The sequence below is a fragment of the Capronia epimyces genome (assembly GCF_000585565.1).
Source record: "Capronia epimyces CBS 606.96 chromosome Unknown aczIQ-supercont1.1, whole genome shotgun sequence".
Taxonomy (NCBI): Eukaryota; Fungi; Ascomycota; class Eurotiomycetes; order Chaetothyriales; family Herpotrichiellaceae; genus Capronia; species Capronia epimyces.
Genome location: NW_006912904.1, coordinates 4,905,881 through 4,924,098, shown reverse-complemented (window position 1 = coordinate 4,924,098; position 18,218 = coordinate 4,905,881). Strand labels below are relative to the sequence as shown.

The 18,218-nt window shown below is 53.5% G+C and overlaps 8 protein-coding genes across 8 annotated transcripts; 6 read left to right on the top strand and 2 right to left on the bottom strand.

The window, feature by feature from the left end:
* Window positions 1-548: 548 nt before the first annotated feature.
* On the top strand, window positions 549-2,029 carry A1O3_01783 (hexokinase; the record flags this gene model as incomplete). Its single annotated transcript, XM_007731926.1, has 2 exons — window positions 549-1,100; window positions 1,154-2,029. 2 exons carry the CDS (start codon window positions 549-551, stop codon window positions 2,027-2,029), a joined length of 1,428 nt encoding a protein of 475 aa, XP_007730116.1.
* An 88-nt stretch (window positions 2,030-2,117) lies between these two features.
* Window positions 2,118-3,951, bottom strand: A1O3_01782 (uncharacterized protein; the record flags this gene model as incomplete). The annotated part of the gene is made up of 2 exons (XM_007731925.1): window positions 2,118-3,650; window positions 3,700-3,951. The coding sequence occupies 2 exons, from the start codon at window positions 3,949-3,951 to the stop codon at window positions 2,118-2,120; spliced, it is 1,785 nt and encodes a 594-aa protein (XP_007730115.1).
* A 920-nt stretch (window positions 3,952-4,871) lies between these two features.
* On the top strand, window positions 4,872-6,834 carry A1O3_01781 (uncharacterized protein; the record flags this gene model as incomplete). Its single annotated transcript, XM_007731924.1, has 4 exons — window positions 4,872-5,157; window positions 5,271-5,402; window positions 5,473-5,799; window positions 5,984-6,834. 4 exons carry the CDS (start codon window positions 4,872-4,874, stop codon window positions 6,832-6,834), a joined length of 1,596 nt encoding a protein of 531 aa, XP_007730114.1.
* A 503-nt stretch (window positions 6,835-7,337) lies between these two features.
* Window positions 7,338-8,293, top strand: A1O3_01780 (uncharacterized protein; the record flags this gene model as incomplete). The annotated part of the gene is made up of 2 exons (XM_007731923.1): window positions 7,338-7,490; window positions 7,538-8,293. The coding sequence occupies 2 exons, from the start codon at window positions 7,338-7,340 to the stop codon at window positions 8,291-8,293; spliced, it is 909 nt and encodes a 302-aa protein (XP_007730113.1).
* A 473-nt stretch (window positions 8,294-8,766) lies between these two features.
* A1O3_01779 (ATP-dependent RNA helicase dbp9) lies at window positions 8,767-10,596 on the top strand (the record flags this gene model as incomplete). Its single annotated transcript, XM_007731922.1, has 1 exon — window positions 8,767-10,596. One exon carries the CDS (start codon window positions 8,767-8,769, stop codon window positions 10,594-10,596), a length of 1,830 nt encoding a protein of 609 aa, XP_007730112.1.
* A 414-nt stretch (window positions 10,597-11,010) lies between these two features.
* On the top strand, window positions 11,011-11,364 carry A1O3_01778 (uncharacterized protein; the record flags this gene model as incomplete). Its single annotated transcript, XM_007731921.1, has 2 exons — window positions 11,011-11,275; window positions 11,333-11,364. The coding sequence occupies 2 exons, from the start codon at window positions 11,011-11,013 to the stop codon at window positions 11,362-11,364; spliced, it is 297 nt and encodes a 98-aa protein (XP_007730111.1).
* A 485-nt stretch (window positions 11,365-11,849) lies between these two features.
* Window positions 11,850-13,559, top strand: A1O3_01777 (MFS transporter, SP family, general alpha glucoside:H+ symporter; the record flags this gene model as incomplete). The annotated part of the gene is made up of 1 exon (XM_007731920.1): window positions 11,850-13,559. The coding sequence occupies one exon, from the start codon at window positions 11,850-11,852 to the stop codon at window positions 13,557-13,559; it is 1,710 nt and encodes a 569-aa protein (XP_007730110.1).
* Window positions 13,560-14,441: 882 nt separating this feature from the next.
* Window positions 14,442-17,835, bottom strand: A1O3_01776 (uncharacterized protein; the record flags this gene model as incomplete). Its single annotated transcript, XM_007731919.1, has 4 exons — window positions 14,442-16,020; window positions 16,073-16,730; window positions 16,800-17,302; window positions 17,354-17,835. The coding sequence occupies 4 exons, from the start codon at window positions 17,833-17,835 to the stop codon at window positions 14,442-14,444; spliced, it is 3,222 nt and encodes a 1,073-aa protein (XP_007730109.1).
* Between the last annotated feature and the right edge of the window lie 383 nt (window positions 17,836-18,218).

The window sequence follows — 18,218 nt, the reverse complement described above, 5'->3', positions numbered from 1 at the left end:
CAGCCGTCGAGGGTTAGTCAGGATTTAGAGCTCAACTGGATGGGAATGAAGCTCCAGCAATGACAGAAGAATGTCGCAGTCGATAACAATGGATTTCTTCGATTCCCCCAATTCCACCCACTCTTATCGTGAAAGTGGCCTTAAATCCGGCCCAGCGAGCTAGTCGGGCAAAAGCTCTGGGGATAAGGGGATACCGTAAACTGCCCCTCGTCGGTGTGGTTTGGTGGCCTTCGGAGCCCCGATCTTTCCCCTGGCCTCGACCTGCCCCGCTTGTCTATCAACATTTTGGTTCTCCGTTTCTCACCGCACTCACTTTCAACTGCCAACTTTCTTCTCTTTTACCGTGCAAAGCTCCCTCGTCCAAAAGGCATACCGGTCTAGAGAGCTCAGCAACATCCCCTTGACCTTTAAGTATCTGATCTTTTACTTCGCCTCACAGACAAGATGGTTGGGCTGGGGCCGAAGCGCAAGCCCTCCCGCAAGGGTCAGTCCAGCGTATTCATACAAAGCATACTGCACGAGCTGACCACCGGTTATTTACAGGGTCTATGGCCGATGTGCCAAAAACCTTACTCGATGAACTCTCCAATCTCGAGAACCTGTTCACAGTTGATGCCGCAACACTTAAGAAGGTTACCGATCATTTCGTGTCTGAGTTAGCCGCTGGCTTGGAAAAAGAAGGAGGCAACATTCCAATGAACCCGACTTGGGTCATGGCATTCCCGGATGGAGACGAGCAAGGCACTTTTCTTGCCCTGGACATGGGCGGCACCAACCTGCGGGTCTGCGAGATCACTCTGACGGAAGAGAAGGGCGAATTCGACATAATCCAGAGTAAATACCGTATGCCGGAGGAGCTCAAGACAGGCACTGCAGACGAGCTATGGGAATATATCGCGGACTGCTTACAACAGTTCATCGAATTCCACCACGAGGAAGAAGAGGTGCTCAACCTGCCACTCGGCTTCACTTTCTCCTACCCAGCTACCCAGCACTACATCGATCACGGTATTCTCCAGCGATGGACCAAAGGGTTTGACATCTCAGGAGTCGAAGGTGAAGACGTTGTTCCTCAGTTTCAAGCTGCGCTCGAGGCCAGGGTATGACCACCGTTTATTCCACCTCTTGCTTCAGCCGACTAACTTGTTGCTAGAATCTGCCAATCAAGCTTGTAGCTCTCATCAACGACACCACTGGCACGTTGATCGCTTCAGCCTACACCGACCAGGCCATGCGAGTCGGCTGCATCTTCGGCACCGGTTGTAACGCTGCCTACATGGAGGATTGTGGCTCAATACCTAAACTGAAGCATTTGAACCTGCCTGATGACTGCCCCATGGCCATCAATTGCGAATATGGAGCTTTTGACAATGAGCACAAGGTCCTGCCGATCACAAAGTATGACACCATTATCGACGAGGAGTCTCCTCGACCCGGGCAGCAGGCTTTCGAGAAGATGATCGCCGGCTTGTACCTGGGCGAAATCTTCCGTCTCGTCCTCGTTGATCTCCACGAGAACAAGAACTTGTTGTTTGAAGGTCAGGACATTTCCAAGTTGAAGAAACCCTACACCATTGACGCCTCATTCCTCGCCCTCATCGAGGAAGATCCGTTCGAGAATTTGCAGGAAACGCATGACCTGTTCGAGAAGGACCTCAACATCAACCCAAGCAAGCCGGAACTGGAGTTGTGCCGACGTTTGGCGGAGCTGATTGGAACCCGGGCTGCACGTCTGTCCGCCTGCGGCGTGGCTGCCATTTGCAAGAAAAAGAACATCGAAACTTGCCATGTCGGCGCGGATGGCTCGGTTTTCACCAAATATCCTCACTTCAAGGCTCGCGGCGCCCAGGCGCTGCGCGAAATCCTCGACTGGCCAAAGGGGAAAAAGGATCCCGTCGTCATCCTTAGTGCGGAGGATGGAAGCGGCGTGGGCGCTGCTGTCATCGCTGCGCTCACGCTTAAGAGGATCAAAGTGGGCAACACTGTTGGGGTTAAGGAATTGGAGCAGTTGAAGCAACTCGCGATTTAGTCTAGTTTAGACCAGGGACAAGAATCTTGAATAGAGGCGACATAGACTTCAAAGGATCTCATTAAAACAGTCCCGTCACCAGGAGATTCTACTCGCGTATTTCCCACAGCCTGATCTTTCCTTGCTCGTTTCCAACAGCAAGGTAACTTCCTTCAGGCGAGAGAGCAACTGCGCTGACCCTCCCCAGCGGCGTCTTGTCAGTCGGCCAGTTTCTATAAACGGTACAGCTTGGAAGGTGAACCAGTCTCAGGGCGTTCTTTTTCCACCTCGAAGACATGATAAGCATCTGGCCATCTTCAGAAAACTCAAGGTGGGAGATTGGCGTCGTCAGTTGGTCCAAAACTTTGGTCGGGCTGGGTCTTTCGTCCTTGGTCGTCTTTTCCCCATCCCCAACAATCCATCCACTGCGATCGTACACATTCACGATGCCGCTCGAGGACCCGATCGCCACCCAGCGCGATCCGTCTCTCCCGGGTCGTCCGGTCTGTCCACCTAGGGCAATCACTGTTGTACCAACAGCACCCTCATCCGTCCAACGGTGAACGACTCTTCTCGTCTCCATGTCGTACTCACTGACTTCACCATTCTTTCCCGTCACGGCAAACCCGTTCCCGTCGCGCCACCAGGCAAAGTCCGCAACCCCTCCCCTGGAGTCGATCCGACAGCTGCAGATCCACTGCAGACTTTCCGTCGACAGTACATTGATGCTTCCGCCTCCTTTTTTTGAGGAGCCGATCAGTCCCATGTAACGTCCGCAGGGCGAGAGCTTAAAAGACTCCATGGTTCGCTGTTCCTGCCGTGCCTCTCCATACAGTGCGCGGGTAACCTTCGCCACCACCCCTGTAGCAAGCGACCACGTGTAGAAATAACGGCGCCGGGAGGAGAGAAACACTCGCGTCTGATCGCGGACTTCGCTTTCAGCTGATGAAGTATTCGTACCGTGGGGTCTGCAAAACGCGGCGGTGTGAATGGGGGTCCCCTTGAGGTGCATTGACGTCAAGACAGGGTTCGGATTTGGTGGTTGGGGTGAGATATGATACAAGATGACCGTTGAGCTTGGTCCAGCAGAGAGCAGGAGAGGATAGTAAGGGTGAAATTGTAAAGTATCGACAGAAGACGGTCCAGAGCCAGCGACATCTTTGCATCGCTCGATATCGATCACTTCCGGTCGGAGCTTTCGGAGCCCTTTGGAGGCGGGTTTTGACTCGGACCGAGTCAAAGAGCCTGCGCTCCGGAGAAGTTCAGCCAGCGGTTGTGCTGAAGGGAGAGGTTCAGCGTCTTCCATAGACATGTCGGTATCAGAGTCTTCCAAAGTCTTCTCGTGTGACGACAGCCTCCTCCTTTTCCGGGCGTATGTCACCCATTCCGGGGTGGCATGGAGCCTCTCATATTGTCGACGTAGTCTTTGAATATACTCCCTCCCACTGACGATGTCGTCCTCTAGAGTATCTCGCAGCTTCCTCAACCGCGAATTCGACGCTAGTGAGACTGTCATTCGGTCGTCATCACTGTCTATCCACGCAGGCTCTTGTTCGGTTACGCTCTGTGGCAATTGGTTTCGTTCGAGTTCCCTTGAGACCGTAGAAGGAAGCTGCCCGGTTCCCGCGTCGAGGAAGAATAACTGAAGCATTTGTCAATGGAATGCAGTGAACAGAGTTTGGGAGACATACATCTTCGTCAGCGACATCAGACAGCCCTTCATCGTCGTTCTCAGCATCGCTGGCGCTCTGGTCCTTGAAGTTATACTCGTCGCGTCGAATCAACGCCGTGTCTTCCTGCTCATGCCTGTGCAAAGACTCTAGAAAGCCAGCGTCGTCCCCAAAGACTGCCTTTTCCAGCCTCAGTTCCACTTCATCCTTCTCGAGGGCATCGAAAGGATGGTCGTTCCCGACATGATTCAGAACTCTAGTAGGGTGCGTCATCTTTGTCACCGACCAGGCCTGGGAGGTTGTTGAAGGATAGAATTGCAGACACTTTTTCTCCCGCAAACTGCGGAGATGGCCTGCGTCAACTTTTTTCTCCAAAATTATATTTACTCGCCAAGGTGAGCAAGGCCACCCGTCACCTACCATATTCCAGACCGTTATTATGCCACTTTACGCGCCTAATAGGCGATTTCAATCCACGCCTTTACGAGTCTGAATACCTATTTTCTCGAAACAAGAAGACGATAGTAAAACTAGTTGGTACAGTTCAGTGTCGAATTTGGTAGTGTGAGATATCTCAACAGAGTACTCTTAGCCATTCTGCAGTACCTAAGGGATCGATATCAAACAGAGAACATAACTCAATTTCATTGCCCACAAGGTGTTAACTCAATATGCGCAGTGCATATGAGTGTGCGAAAACTCGGAAGCAAACTGTCTGATGACGCTGAAGATGTTGAGGCTACTATCGTAGTCAGAGCGAAGCGAGGCGACTCACCCCTCAACGCCCTTTTCTCCCAGACCCACGACACCTTTAATACAGCACACAACAAAGTCCGAGATCCTCACGATCAAACGGATCCCCATGGATTCTTCCCTGTTCTTTCCAGTCTTATGCCGGCGACTGCCGAGCGGCCATTATTGGATGCTAACGTCCGTCGGATGGCGAGTTCATCCGCCGATCGGAGACTTTTGACAGCCTGGTGTAAAGGTAAGGAGGACAGAGCATTGAACCACCATTTATACTTCACCTTGAGCCTGAGTTGGCCGACAGCCAAGGGGAATTCACGAAAGGAGAAGAACCTATAAAATCCAGGTCGTCCCAAGTCGGGTGTTTTTTATCTTCGTCTCTCTCTTCACATAAGGCATTTATTTCTCTAGGGGCTAAAAGAAACGACATCGACACTATCCAAGATATGGCAGCGAAATCGTCATCTTCAATCCTCCTTCGAGGGGGCACAGTCCTTTCTCACGACGCCGATGATCATGTCATACCGCTCTATGACACCGACGTGCTTATCCAGGACAACATCATCGCCGACGTGGGCAAGAATATCTCCTCACCGTCCGAGGCGACCGAAGTCATAGACTGCAAAGGAAAAATAATCTCTCCTGGCTTCGTCGATACACACCATCATGTATGGCAGACGCAGTTGAAGGGAAGACATGCCGATGAAGGATTGGTTTCGTATATGGTCTCTGGTATGCTATTAGTCGCCTCATTACACTGCAAACCTTGTGACTTCGCTGATCGATCTCTTGATCCTTGGTCACGAAGATTGTTACACATGAAGTCCACTGACGGCCTGTCACAGGTAACATGATGTCCTACGTATATACATCTGAGGACACGTACTGGGGCCAACTCTCAGGCTGTCTCGAGGCAATCAACTCAGGAACGACTCTCGTTCTTGACCACGCCCATATCGCTTACACGGCGGAGCATGGTACGTCTCTCACCATCAACGAGCAATCGTGAATCCTCCCTCTGCATTCTGACAGCTAAATCAATCCCAGCCACCTCCGCCCTAGCCGGAACCCTCGACTCTGGCATCCGCTCCATTTTCGCCTACACCATCCCCTTGCGCATGACCCAGTGGGACCGGTCCAGCTGTGTGCCAAACCAAGACCTTCTTCCCGAATGGGCACTGACGCAACTTTGTGACTGGGCGGAGAAATACAACTACCCTACATCTGAGTCGCAAGCAACGACGACAGTGGAGATAGGTATGGGCTTTGACTTTTGGTTTTTGCCAAGGGAGATGGTGTTGGGGATGTTTGAAAGGTTAAGACAGAAGGGTGTGAGGATTGTGACGACGCATGTTGGGAGGAATGCTTTTCAGGGTGAGTTTTGTTTTCCTCTTCACGCTGTATGATTTTGTTTGCCCATATAATTGATATTTTTCCGTGGATCCATCTCTGTTCGAAAGTAGAGGATTCAAGATCACGGAGATTCACCCGCTGGGCAACTCCACTGCCTGAAGGCTCTCGCTCGTCTCATGAATGGCACGACTAATCCTACACCCAGGCCTCCAACCCACTATCCCAATGTTCTCATCCTATAATCTGTTGCAAGTACCTTATCCACCGACCAATACAACTCCCACCCTGCCTTTTCTGCTACTTTCGCACTGCACGGGCCTCCCCTCAATAGATCTCTCCCTCCTCGCCTCGACCGGCACACCCATCTCCAGCACACCCGACACTGAATCCCAAATGGGAATGGGCTACCCTGTCGCTATGCACCCATCCTTCACCGCCACGCGCTCAGCCAACGTCTCGCTTGGGATTGACTGCCACAGCAGCAATCCCTCCAGCATCCCGCTCCAAGCCCGCAACCTCCTCAACCTCACCCGGGTCGAATACAACTCACACCTCTTGGCCGACGACAAATTCCCCGCCGGGAGTGTCAAGGGGTCGTCAGAGGAGGCCTTTAATCTGGCGACAATCCGGGGCGCCCGGTGTCTAGGTCTGGACGCCCAGGTCGGGAGCATTGCGAAGGGCAAGAAGGCCGACATCGTCGTGTTCGATGCTGCGGGCAGTGTGGGCATGCTTGGAGCTGCCGAGTACGATCCCGTCGTCGCGGTCGTGAGGTTCAGTGAGAGTGCGGATGTCCAGTTCGTCATCGTGGATGGTGTGGTCAGGAAGAGGAACGGGAAGTTGGTCGACGTCCATGTCAGCCCAGCTGGCGTGACTGGAGAGAGTCTAGGTGGGGGCCAGGGCAATACGCCGACCCCGTGGTCCAAGATCGCGGAACAGGTGAGGAAGACTGCGAAGGAGATCCAGGCCAGGGTCGACGCCTTGAGTCTCGAGCAGGGAAGAAAGACGCTCTTGGCCACTCTTCACACGGATCAGTCCAGCCTGGTAGATGCCGCCTGAGTCTTAAATGAGGATGTAGACATGGCGTCCGGTGTGAGAATTGGTGGTTCAACTCACTACTCCTATGTGTCAGATATAGACGTAACATCTAAGAATGTACATTTCTCCTCATCCAAGTCCTCTTCGCCGTTGACACTGACTGAACACGAGGTGCCAACCTTGATGGCAATGCGTATTGATGCTGCTAGCGAAATACCGCTGAGCGGATTATGCTTCCAGCATTGGGTTCAAGTCGTGACATGCAGCCACGTCATGGGTTAACAGGTGACGCGAGATATCATTCTTGATTATTCCAATTTGCACTCTTCACTCTACAGTACCCTCCTCGTGCAACAATTCATCTCAGAACTTCTCGTGTTGAGTGTTCCTCGCTGACTGGAATGTGGGCTGTTTTGATTACTCTTTCCTGACCTACATGGAACGGGGCTGTGACACGGCTTTCGTTCAACGATATCAAGGGTTGTTGATCTGACCTTGACTTGAATGTCAGCGTCTTTTTCACGATGTCATTTGCAGAGCGACAAAGGCATCTTCTACAGACAGGCGAGTTTTCTGACTTTATCCTGACTGTCGATGGAAGAGACTTCAAAGTTCATCGCAATGTCGTCTGTCCTCAGTCAACTATGTTGCACCGCCTATGTACTGGCAATTTCAAGGTGAGCAATTCATGCTCCGTGGAACAGAATAGCTAACATACGTATAGGAAGGACTCGAAGGTCGTGGGACACTGACTGAAGAGAATGCCGATATCTTTGAGAAAGTCCTTGAATTCATGTACACTGGAGAATACAACTCTTCAACGAAGAAACCCGAAATAAGAGCCGGCGATGGCACTGATGTGTTTGGCGATCAAGAGGTGCCAGAAATTGAAGAAACGGAGACAGCATCCATCCGCCAGCAGTCGGAGCAGCTTATGGTTCATACTGAGATTTACCTGCTGGCAAAATACCTAGACATCAGGGAGCTTATGCGACAGGCGATGAGCAGATTCACAGCTTCGGTCGAGAAAAACTTCAGGGCCGATGCCTTTCTCGAACCATTTTCTCGAGTTTTCAATCATGGTGGTGATGGTGCAAATGGACTGAGAGCCCAAATCCTCGAGTCCTGTCTTGCATACTCTGGGTATATCCCGCAAGACGGGGAGTTAACCTTGCTGCTCCTACGGCACGAACCTATTGCCTGGAAACTATTATCACGGCAGGCTCACGAACACGCTTGTCAGGCCAAGAAGGCTATTGAAACGCAGCGAGCCCTTGAGAGAGATCTGCGAAATTCGCAAGAAGCCGTTAAGATTCTGAGACAGCAAGTTGAAGAAGTGACAGCGGACAGAGATCACACGCTCAAGTTGCTTAAGGAGCACGACAGTTGTCGAAATTGCCGCCAATTTTTCGGCTCATACGTGGAAGAGGGCGAGCCCAGGATCCTTCGGTGCAAGTCTTGCAGATGCCGGCATAATTAGGTATTTCAATGCGATGATTTCCTGCCTACTTTCTATTGAGTGGGCGATGGAAGGGCCGTGGTAACGACAATGACAACAACGTCGTTCGAGAAGGATTGTGTTCTAGAGGAGGAGGAAAGCTGGTAGCCCCGAAGGCAGAAAAGAGGTCTTTATATTCTACCGGTAGAAGGATGGGTCTATCCAAACGAGAGGACGTCGTAAGTGAGAAAGGAGTCAAAGAAGGAACCGCCTGCTGTATTAGATCTGAAGGGTGTGAAGGTGGGCGAGGGTGAGTCGTTATAAAAGCGGCAGTGTACGGTAATAGTAATTACATGTATCCGTACTAGTAGTGCGGAGCACTCATCTTTTGTTGCCAAGCGATTCTGCCTTCCAGGATCAGACTCTGCCACTGCTACACCACCATCTCGCAACACCTCGATATTACATTCCACCCTCTCCCAAACGCCATTGTTGTCGGGTGCCATGTTCTCGCCATGAAGCGCAAACTGGATGCCAACGACGCGCCAACGGTGGAGGTGGCCCCCGAAAGCCAGCCCGATGATCCTTCGTTCGACAGTTTCGGTCTCGACCCTCGCCTGATGCAGGCCGTTGCAAAGGCAAAATTCTCGGCCCCTACCTTGGTGCAAGCGAAAGTGATACCTTTGGCACTCGAAGGAAAAGATATACTCGCAAAGTCAAAGACAGGGAGCGGCAAGACCGCCGCCTACATACTGCCCATCCTCCAGTCGATTCTCCGCCGAAAAAAGACCTCACCGAAGGACAAAGCCACCTCCACTCTTGTCCTTGTACCCACGCGTGAACTGGCAGATCAAGTGCACAAGGCTTTCGGCTCACTTTCGGCATTCTGTTCCAAGGACATACAATCATTGAACCTGACTCAACGGCTGTCAGATGCCGTGTTGCAGGCCGTGTTGCAGGATTCCCCCGACATCATCGTGTCAACGCCGGGAAGAGTGACCCAATACTTGAACTCGGGTAGATTATCTCTTGACAGAATCAGTCATCTTGTTATTGACGAAGCGGACATCGTCCTGTCTTACGGATACGAAGATGATATCAACACAATTGCCTCCATTCTCCCACGCGGCGTGCAGACCTTCCTGATCAGTGCGACCTTGACACCAGAGGTGGAGGAGTTGAAAACAATATTCTGCCGTGATGCGGCGGTGGTCAAGATCGACGAAAAAGAGGAAAAAGGTGAAGGAGTGACCCAGTACGTCGTCCGCTGTGGGGAGGATGAGAAATTTCTGCTCATGTTCGTTTTGTTCAAACTGCGCCTGGTCAGGGGCAAGGCCATCATCTTTGTGCAAGATGTTGACAGAAGCTATCGCCTGAAGCTCTTTTTGGAACAGTTTGGGATCAAATCATGCGTGCTGAATGCCGAGCTCCCGGTCAACTCCAGACTTCACGTCGTCCAGGAGTTCAACAAAGGCTTGTACGACATTCTCATCGCCGCCGATGATCAGGAGGTTCTTGGCGGCATCGTCAGGAGACAGAAGGCCCAGCTGCAAACTCTCGATGGTCAGGAGAACGAAATGAGCGACGAGGATGACGGAGTCGAGCAACATGTTTCGAAAAAGGCCAAGATTTCGAAGAACGAAAAGGATTATGGTGTTTCCCGAGGCATCGACTTCCAAAATGTTGCCTGCGTCATCAATTTTGATCTCCCGCAAAACTCAAAGTCGTACACACATCGCATCGGCAGGACGGCGAGAGCGGGAAAGGCGGGCATGGCGTTGTCGTTCGTGATCCCCAAAGACCGTTTCGGCAAACACAAAGCCACATGTATCCCATCGGCTAAGAACGATGAGCGTGTCCTGGAGAAAATCATTGCTCGGCAGGCAAAGAAGGGCAATGAGGTGAAGCCTTATCATTTTGACATGGCCCAGGTTGACGCCTTCCGCTACCGCATGAACGATGCCTTGCGAGCTGTCACTCGCGCGGCGGTTCATGAAGCCCGCGCCCGAGAGATCAAGCAAGAGCTGATTAAGAGTGAGAAGCTAAGGAAACATTTTGAAGAGAATCCAGACGACCTCCGCCATCTCAGGCACGACGGCGAACATGGTGCTATTGTCCGACATCAATCCCACCTCAAACATGTTCCAGATTATCTCTTGCCGCCGCAAGGCAGGAAGGGTGTGACTTCTGAGGACATTGGCTTTGTCGGGTTAAGAAAACTAGACCCGGACAGCAAACGAAAGGATAGCAAGAAGCGAGGCGGCATCCGCAAAGGCCGTGCAGGCGGGAAAACAAGGGGGAAGGTTGACCCGTTGAAGTCTTTCAGTGCCAGAAAGCGACGCTGATCTGGATGGATATTCAGACGACATAGTCATTAGCTGCAATAATGAGGACTATTTCATATGGACTCGAATTACTAGTATTTCTCAACACGTCTTGTATTCGTCTCAAGCACACTGGTTGGAGTTCTTGCTGAAATGTACTCTGTAAACATCATTGTCGAGTAAACCCTCCATACGAAGCATCTGTCGTCATTATTGCTGACACTCGAGCTGCGGAACTGCCACGCAGTGCGGGGATGAGACTGGCTGTAACACTCGAATATTCTCGAACTCATCCTTTCATTCTGTATCCGGACTCGGTACATTAAATAACCCCAGCCTAGAATCCTCAGCAGTGACAGGAACAGAACGACTTTGCAAGCAGGAATTGGTATATTTCGATCCAATCCACTACAAAAGGCTTTTCGCTCGGGCAGGATGCCCTCCGCCACGGCCAAGGTTGCGGGCAATGTCATCGCCTCATCAGACAAGTTCCAGACCGTGGAGGGCAACATTTACTTCCCTCCGGATTCTATCGACCAGGCAATGCTGTCACCCTCCGATACCCACACTACCTGTCCCTGGAAAGGCCAGGCCAGCTACTATAACATCACTGTCAATGGCCAAGTCTTGAAGGACGCTGCTTGGTATTATCCTGCGCCAAAAGAGAAGGCCTTCCACATCAAGGATCATGTCGCCTTCTGTGAGTGTTCTTGTCCTGTCCTGCCTCGTCTCGAGCATTGCTGACGCAGGCTATCAGACGCCAACAAAGTGAATGTCGTGGTTGCATGAGAGTTGGGGAACTTGCCAAAGAGAAAGGAATCAAGCACATGTTATTTCCGGGGTCCAAGTCAGCCTGCGCAGCGGTAAACGTTGATACGAGTACATATGCTTTGAAGTCCTGCCATTGGCCCCAACATGCTCTACCCTAGTACTCATGCTGGACGAGCCGTTGCAGAAACTTCTTCAACCACTTCGGCGTAGGATCGGAGGTTCAAGACCGCCACTGGGCCGTGCCCCCGAGAAGGGTTCCACGGCGTTGGCACTTCCATTGTCCTCCGGCGGCCACTCAGAACGCAGAGGCCGGAACACCTTGCCGATTCCCATCTGTTTCTGATCGAGATCCATGGAGCCTTGCCGGCCAATAAACCGGCCATGTTCGTTCGACAGGGTTCGTTTTAAATACTCCATCCAATCCAAGTTTTCTCTACACCACCATCCACGGCGTCGTCCAGGTCTTTGACTTTTGACCTAACATCGTGGCTTCAACCCCAGCCATGGCAGAGGCTGTCAAAGCCGAAGGCGCCAGCCAGGCCGCTGCTCCGGCGCCAAAGAGCGGCGTTGTAAAAAGCGCCATGGCTGCAACCGAAAAGGAGCATGGGATGACCCTGATGCAAGGCATCCGACTCTACCCCAAGGCCATTGGCTGGAGCATCCTGATCAGCACCTGCATTGCCATGGAGGGCTTTGACGTGTGTCTCCTGCCCAACTTCTACAACTTCGCCCCGTTCAAGCAGAAATATGGCCAGCAGTTGCCCAACGGCGATTGGGAAATTCCGGCTCCCTGGCAGGCGGGATTACAGAATGGCTCTCAAGTCGGCCAGATCATCGGTCTGTTCATCAACGGCTTCGTCTCTGAGTGGCTTGGATACCGCTATACGACCGTATGCTGCTTAGTTCTAGTCGCCGCATTCACGGCCATCTTTTTCACCGCCCCGAGCGTCGAAGTTCTACTCGTTGGCTACATTTTCTCCGGAATCCCCTGGGGTGTTTTCCAGACCCTGACCATCACCTACGCGTCTGAAGTTTGTCCGGTCGCATTGCGTGGTTACCTCACCACATATGTCAACTTCTGCTGGGGCTTAGGACAAGTCATCGGCATTGGGGCCATTAAAGGCAGCCTCAATCGCCAGGATGAATGGGCTTATCGGATTCCATACGCCCTGCAATGGATTTGGCCCCTGCCGCTGGCAGTCGGTATATTCATGGCGCCAGAGTCTCCATGGTGGCTAGTTCGAAAGGGAAGGGTGGCCGATGCAAAGAAGGCTCTTCTTCGACTGACTAGCCTGAACCGAGAGACTAACTTCGATGCGGACGAGACTGTTGCCATGATGGCTCATACTACGGCACTCGAAGCCAACATCACAGGGGGCAGCAGTTACCTTGATTGCTTCAAAGGCACCGACCTCCGACGGACCGAAATCGTCTGCATGTGCTGGGCAATTCAGAATCTGTCCGGCAATTCCTTCAGTAGCTATTCCTCATACTTCCTGACACAGGCGGGGTTGGACCCATCGACCTCGTACGATTTCGCCCTGGGCCAATACAGCATCAATATGGTTGGGGTGTTCGGCGTGTGGCTGTTGATGAGCTGGGGCATCGGGCGAAGATCGCTCTTCCTGTACGGGCTTTGCGGCCTGTTCATAATGCTGCTCGTCATGGGCTTCCTGGGCCTTCCATCGAACAGAGATGCAGCGGCCATGGCGACGGGAAGCGTCATGATCGTTTGGGCCGCGTGTTACCAGCTATCTGTCGGCACGGTCTGCTATTCTCTAGTGGCCGAAATGTCCACGCGTCGACTGCAGATCAAAACCGTGGTACTGGGTCGCAATCTCTTCAACATTGTCGGCATTGTCTGCTCTGTCATCACGCCGTACATGCTGAACCCAGGCCAGTGGAACTGGGGGAACTACGCCGGTTTCTTCTGGGCAGGCGCATGCTTCCTGTGTATCATCTACACATATTTCCGCATCCCCGAGCCCGATGGCCGCTCCTTTGCGGAGCTGGATCTGCTTTTCGAGCGCAGGGTGCCTGCCCGAAAGTTTGCCTCGACCAAAGTCGACGTCTTCGCCGTGGACGTACATGGCCATGTGTTGGACGAGGCTGGACGGAAGTTGAGTCTGAGTATTCGCGCCTCGCATGATGAGGACCACGAGGATGACGCGGGCTCGACCGAAAAGGGACGTAAGGACGTAGCAGAGACATGACATTCTGCATATAAGACACTGCATACACTTAGACAAAAATTAGACTAGACGCCTTATGCGGCTTAATAGAACAAAACTAATTAGACTAGACCGTCTGCCTTATGCGGCTTAATGGACTTATATATACAGTATATGTCATGTCATGCTTACAGTACAGTATGATTGCCAATTGCACTGGCGCGAGCCATTCTCTAACAACTGCCGAGAGTGTCAAACCTACCTGGTACCTAAGGCATTCCCAGCCTTGCTCTTTTAACAGAGGGCGTAAAGGCTGGTTTGGGCATACTATAGACTAGTTACTACTAGGTATATAGCCTGCGCTCTCCCTGCGACCCTCTGATAGCGAACATGCAACATTTCAACCTATGACAGAGAGGTCATTCTCGACACAGATTTCAATCGGATCGTTCATTTTAAAAGAGTTTACGGAGTACATATGCGCGTGTACCTGACATGTAGGGGAGGGGAACATGTATCCAACCCTGACCCTGGCACCTGGATGCAGTAAACCAGGAGCCGAGTCCATGTATTCAAATATTCATCAGAGGTATCCTTTGATACTACCAGCCAAGTCTATGAATATTCTTCAGAGGTATTGTTTGATCCTACCGGAACCGAGTCCATGAATATTCTTCACAGGTATCCTTTAATACTCCCGTTGTCCTACTTTGGAGGTATCCTTTGATACTACTTTTGTCTTACTTTAGAGGTAGCCTTTGATACTGCCGGAGCCGAGTCCGTGAATATTCTTCACAGGTATCCTGTGATACTGCCAGCCGAGTCGATGAATATTCTTCATAGGTATTCTTTAATACAACCAGCCAATTCCATGGATACTCATTAGAGGTATCCCTGATACTACCAGCCAAGTTCATGAATTCTTCACAGGTATCCCTTAATACTACCATTGTCCCACTTCAGTTCTCGCGGCCCATCAGCATTCGTAGTCAAGACCCTCACGGCGGTCAACAGGCCCATGTCGCGAATGGTATATTCATAACTCCACCAGCTGGCCGAGGTCCTGAACGCATCCGGGCCGTACCACTTGGTGAGGCCGTCGGGCAAGTGGACGGCTCCAAAGGCGTGGTCTCGGTTTCCGAAGGCGGTGATCCTCAACGAGTGCTCACCGCGGGCCAGGTCGCCGAGGTCCAGAGTGTGTGGCTGGAAGGCGATCTTGCCCACGGGCTTGCCGTCCAGCTCGACGGCCAACAGAGGCGCGGCGAAGCGCGGGACCTGGATCGCCGTGCGCTGTGTCTCGGCGTCGATCTGCAGCCGGAACTCGTAGTGCACGTTCCCAGCGTAGAAGGGAAGCCCCTGTCGCGTGTAGTCGCCCACAGCCAGTTTGGCCAGGTCCAGAGGCACCACTGTTGCTTTGCGGCCGCGCAGGTCGACCGCGAAGTCGCCGAGGAGGTAGATGCGCTCCAGGTTCGTCATGGGCCCAAATGGTAGGGTCAGGACAATCTCGTGAGAGCCGGCGGGGATGGCGGGCAGAGGAACGGTTTTGATGGCCTCGTCCACCCACCATCCATCGGCGTCCGCCGGGACCAGCTGGCCGTCCAGATAGATCTGCGTGGTGGCCCGGTCTTCCAGCGCCAGTTTCGAGGCAGGAAGGTCAACCGTGGTCTGGAACTTGAATTGCAGGGAGATCTTGTTCGTCGGCGTTGCCTTGCTGGTCGTCCATGGCTGGGCAAAGGCGTCCTTCTTGAGTCTCAAGCCCAGCTTTTGCCGGGCAATATTGTCGATGCGCAGGATTTCTTCCGGCTCTTCCCACTCTTGCGCGTCGTTGATCCGGTGCGAGGCAATATCGAGGAGGAGTACGTTCGGCTCCGACAGCGACACGCTGGTATCGACCAGCTCGTGAGACACGTGCCACTCGGGCTCCGTGAGCGGCGGCAAGGCGCCAATGGCGGCGGTCGGGGAGGGGTACAATCTCAGCAGCAGAGATCCGGCGCCGCTGAACTTGTAGTCGAACCGCGTCCACTCGCCATACTGGGTCGTGTCCAAGGAGTACGATCGGCCCGAGAATGTGTCGAGCACGGTGGCGGACCATCGGCCGCGGATGTCAACCTGGCTTTGCCGGGGAAGGAAGCGGTCGGTGTTGCACAGGAAGAGGTAGCGCTCGTCGCCGTCGGCGCGCATTTGGTACAAAAGCAGGTCGCCCGGCAAGCCCGAATCTAGAGTGATCCTCACGTCTCGGACGTTGGCCAGCTCCTGGAGGATGCTGAGCTTGGTGAATGGGACGCGGGTGGCACGGAGGCTCTTGGGGCGAGTGGATGGTTCCACCTGGACCAGCGTGGCATCCTCGCCTGCGACGATGATCTTGCCGTTGTCGGCGGCAAACCTCTCGAGAACGTCGAGGGTCGTCTTGCGGATGGTGCGCAAGTTCGGTACGATGACGGCGTCATACTCCTGGACGCCAACCTTGAGCTTGCCGCCGTGGGTTTGGGGGTTTTGCTCCGGCCTGGGATCCAGTCAGTACTTTTGAGTGCAAGTGACGGGGACAGGGAACTTACAGCAGGGACTCGGAGATGAAATCAAAGTCGATCAAGCCATAACAAAGCCAGTCAGTCAGATCGAGGAATTGGCGGTCCAGCTCGTCCTGGTCAATCGAGGTCTCATTCGGCCCGAAGGACAACCAGAAACTCTCGATGGGGTGTATGACGGCAACTCTGACCACAGCCTTGCCCCGGGTCAGAGCCGTGTGGACTCTGGCGAAATGGTTTTCGATGAGAGGATACTCCTTGTACCAAGGACTTTGATAGCCGATGGCAGCAGGGTAGTCTCGTTTGGCCTCGCCGGCCATGGTGACCCACGACAGATGATGGCAGCGGACGTTGATGCCCAAAGCCGCCTGCCAGTCCCCGGCTCCCTTGTGGCCTTCGAACGTGAAGGTCCAGTTGGTCACGCCGTAGATTTCCGACAGCACGCCGCAGCGTCCGTATTGCCTGGACACCGACTGCGCCTGCTTCGCGGTGGTGAATTCCCGCCGGTCACAGAGCAAGTCGATCCCTGGCAGGTGCATGTTTTTGTAACAGCGCATGGCCTCGCCGAGCGAGCTCGTTTGAGATCGCAAGGTCGGCTCTTTCATCATGTGGCCAGTGAGTGCGATGCCGTTGTTGTTGCACCAGTCGCCCAGCAGGTCGATAAAGGCGCCGACGAAACGGGTGCACACTGTTTATTGCTGAGATCAGTATCTGTCTTGGTCATATGAGACCCATCAGGGCGAGGGCGCCGACGTACCATGGTCGTGATAATTGTATCTTGTCGTGGATGGGCCTCTGATGTCCCAGACCACCTCGGGGAGCGAGTCCAGCAGGTCAGAGCCGTAGGCACTCTTGTACGAATCGGTCAGATCCAGCGTCCATGGGAGGAAGATGTCTCGTTTGCCGTGGGCGAGCTTGAGTTGGTTCTTCAGCGCAAATTGAGGCTCGTCGGTGAAGATGGCCGGGACCGTCTTGCCGAATTCATCGCCCACTACCTTCTTGTAGGGTTCGTACGTGATGTCGACAAACTTCTGCATGGCTTCGGCGTTCAACGTGTCGACATAGTACGACCCGTTGAACCATTCGGACGGAGGGTTTGTTTCCACGTAGGCGTACCAGACGTCCTCGCAGTCGGCCTCGTCATCTGCCAGCCGCCGGCTCTCGACGAGAAAGCCGTCTTCGTCCAGCTTGATGGCGTACCGGGCAGCGAGGAAGCCGAGTTCGCTGCGAGAGGCCACGGCCGAGCACGAATGGTTTTCCCTGCAAGAGAGCTTAGCGAGGATCATAAGAAAAGGGCACGCCGGGACATACTCTGCCTGATAGGGCCGGTTCGGATCGCCGTACTTCCAGGGGGTAATCAGCATGTGTCGGGAGCGAAATCTATCGTCATCTTTGGTGACCAATCCTCCAGCCGCTCCGGAGGGCCAGCGGTCTTCATCGTACAGCCAGGCGAGCATCTTCTTCTCCTTGGCCCGGTCGACGCAGGCTCTGACCAGTTTCATGTACTCATCGCCCAGATACGGAGTGTCCAGGCCAACCCGCGAGTGCATATGGAACCCTCCCAGGCCCATCTCTTGCAGCTGGTCGATTTGCCGCATGAGCTGGTCGTGATCGAGCTTGGTGTTCCAACTCCATAGCGGTGTTCCGCGATACTCGGAGGAGGGGTTTGCAAACAGAGTGTCTGAGAAGGCGGTGCGGCTTTGAGGGAACAGATCGAACGACTTGCCCGCCGTGGATTTGGACTGCTTCACCGTCGGTGCCGGCTCAGGCAGCTCGGCGATGGAGGGAGCCATGATGCAGTTGGTATTCACGTCACCCGTGGAATACTGTGTAGAGTGACAATGCGAGGACAAGACGAGTCTGATGAGATGAAATAGCCCAACGTCAGAGGGTCATCTTCCCTCGCTCACCAAGCCAAGGCATGCTGCTGAAGGTCGGCGCAAAGGAGAGCGAGTCGAGGGTCACAGGGTCCCCGGGCCCTTGGACGTCGTCCCTCGCCCCTCTGAAAGGCTGCAAGGCCTGGGGGCCCATAAGCCCATCCCACCGGGCCCCGTGCGGCGGGCACATGCTGCATCAGCCCACGCCTTTCCCCATTGTGCCAGCGGCGAACTTGTATCGTGATTCGACAGTCGCCGCCATGTCCCCGGCGCAAAACAGACTCCTTTCGCCTCTTTCG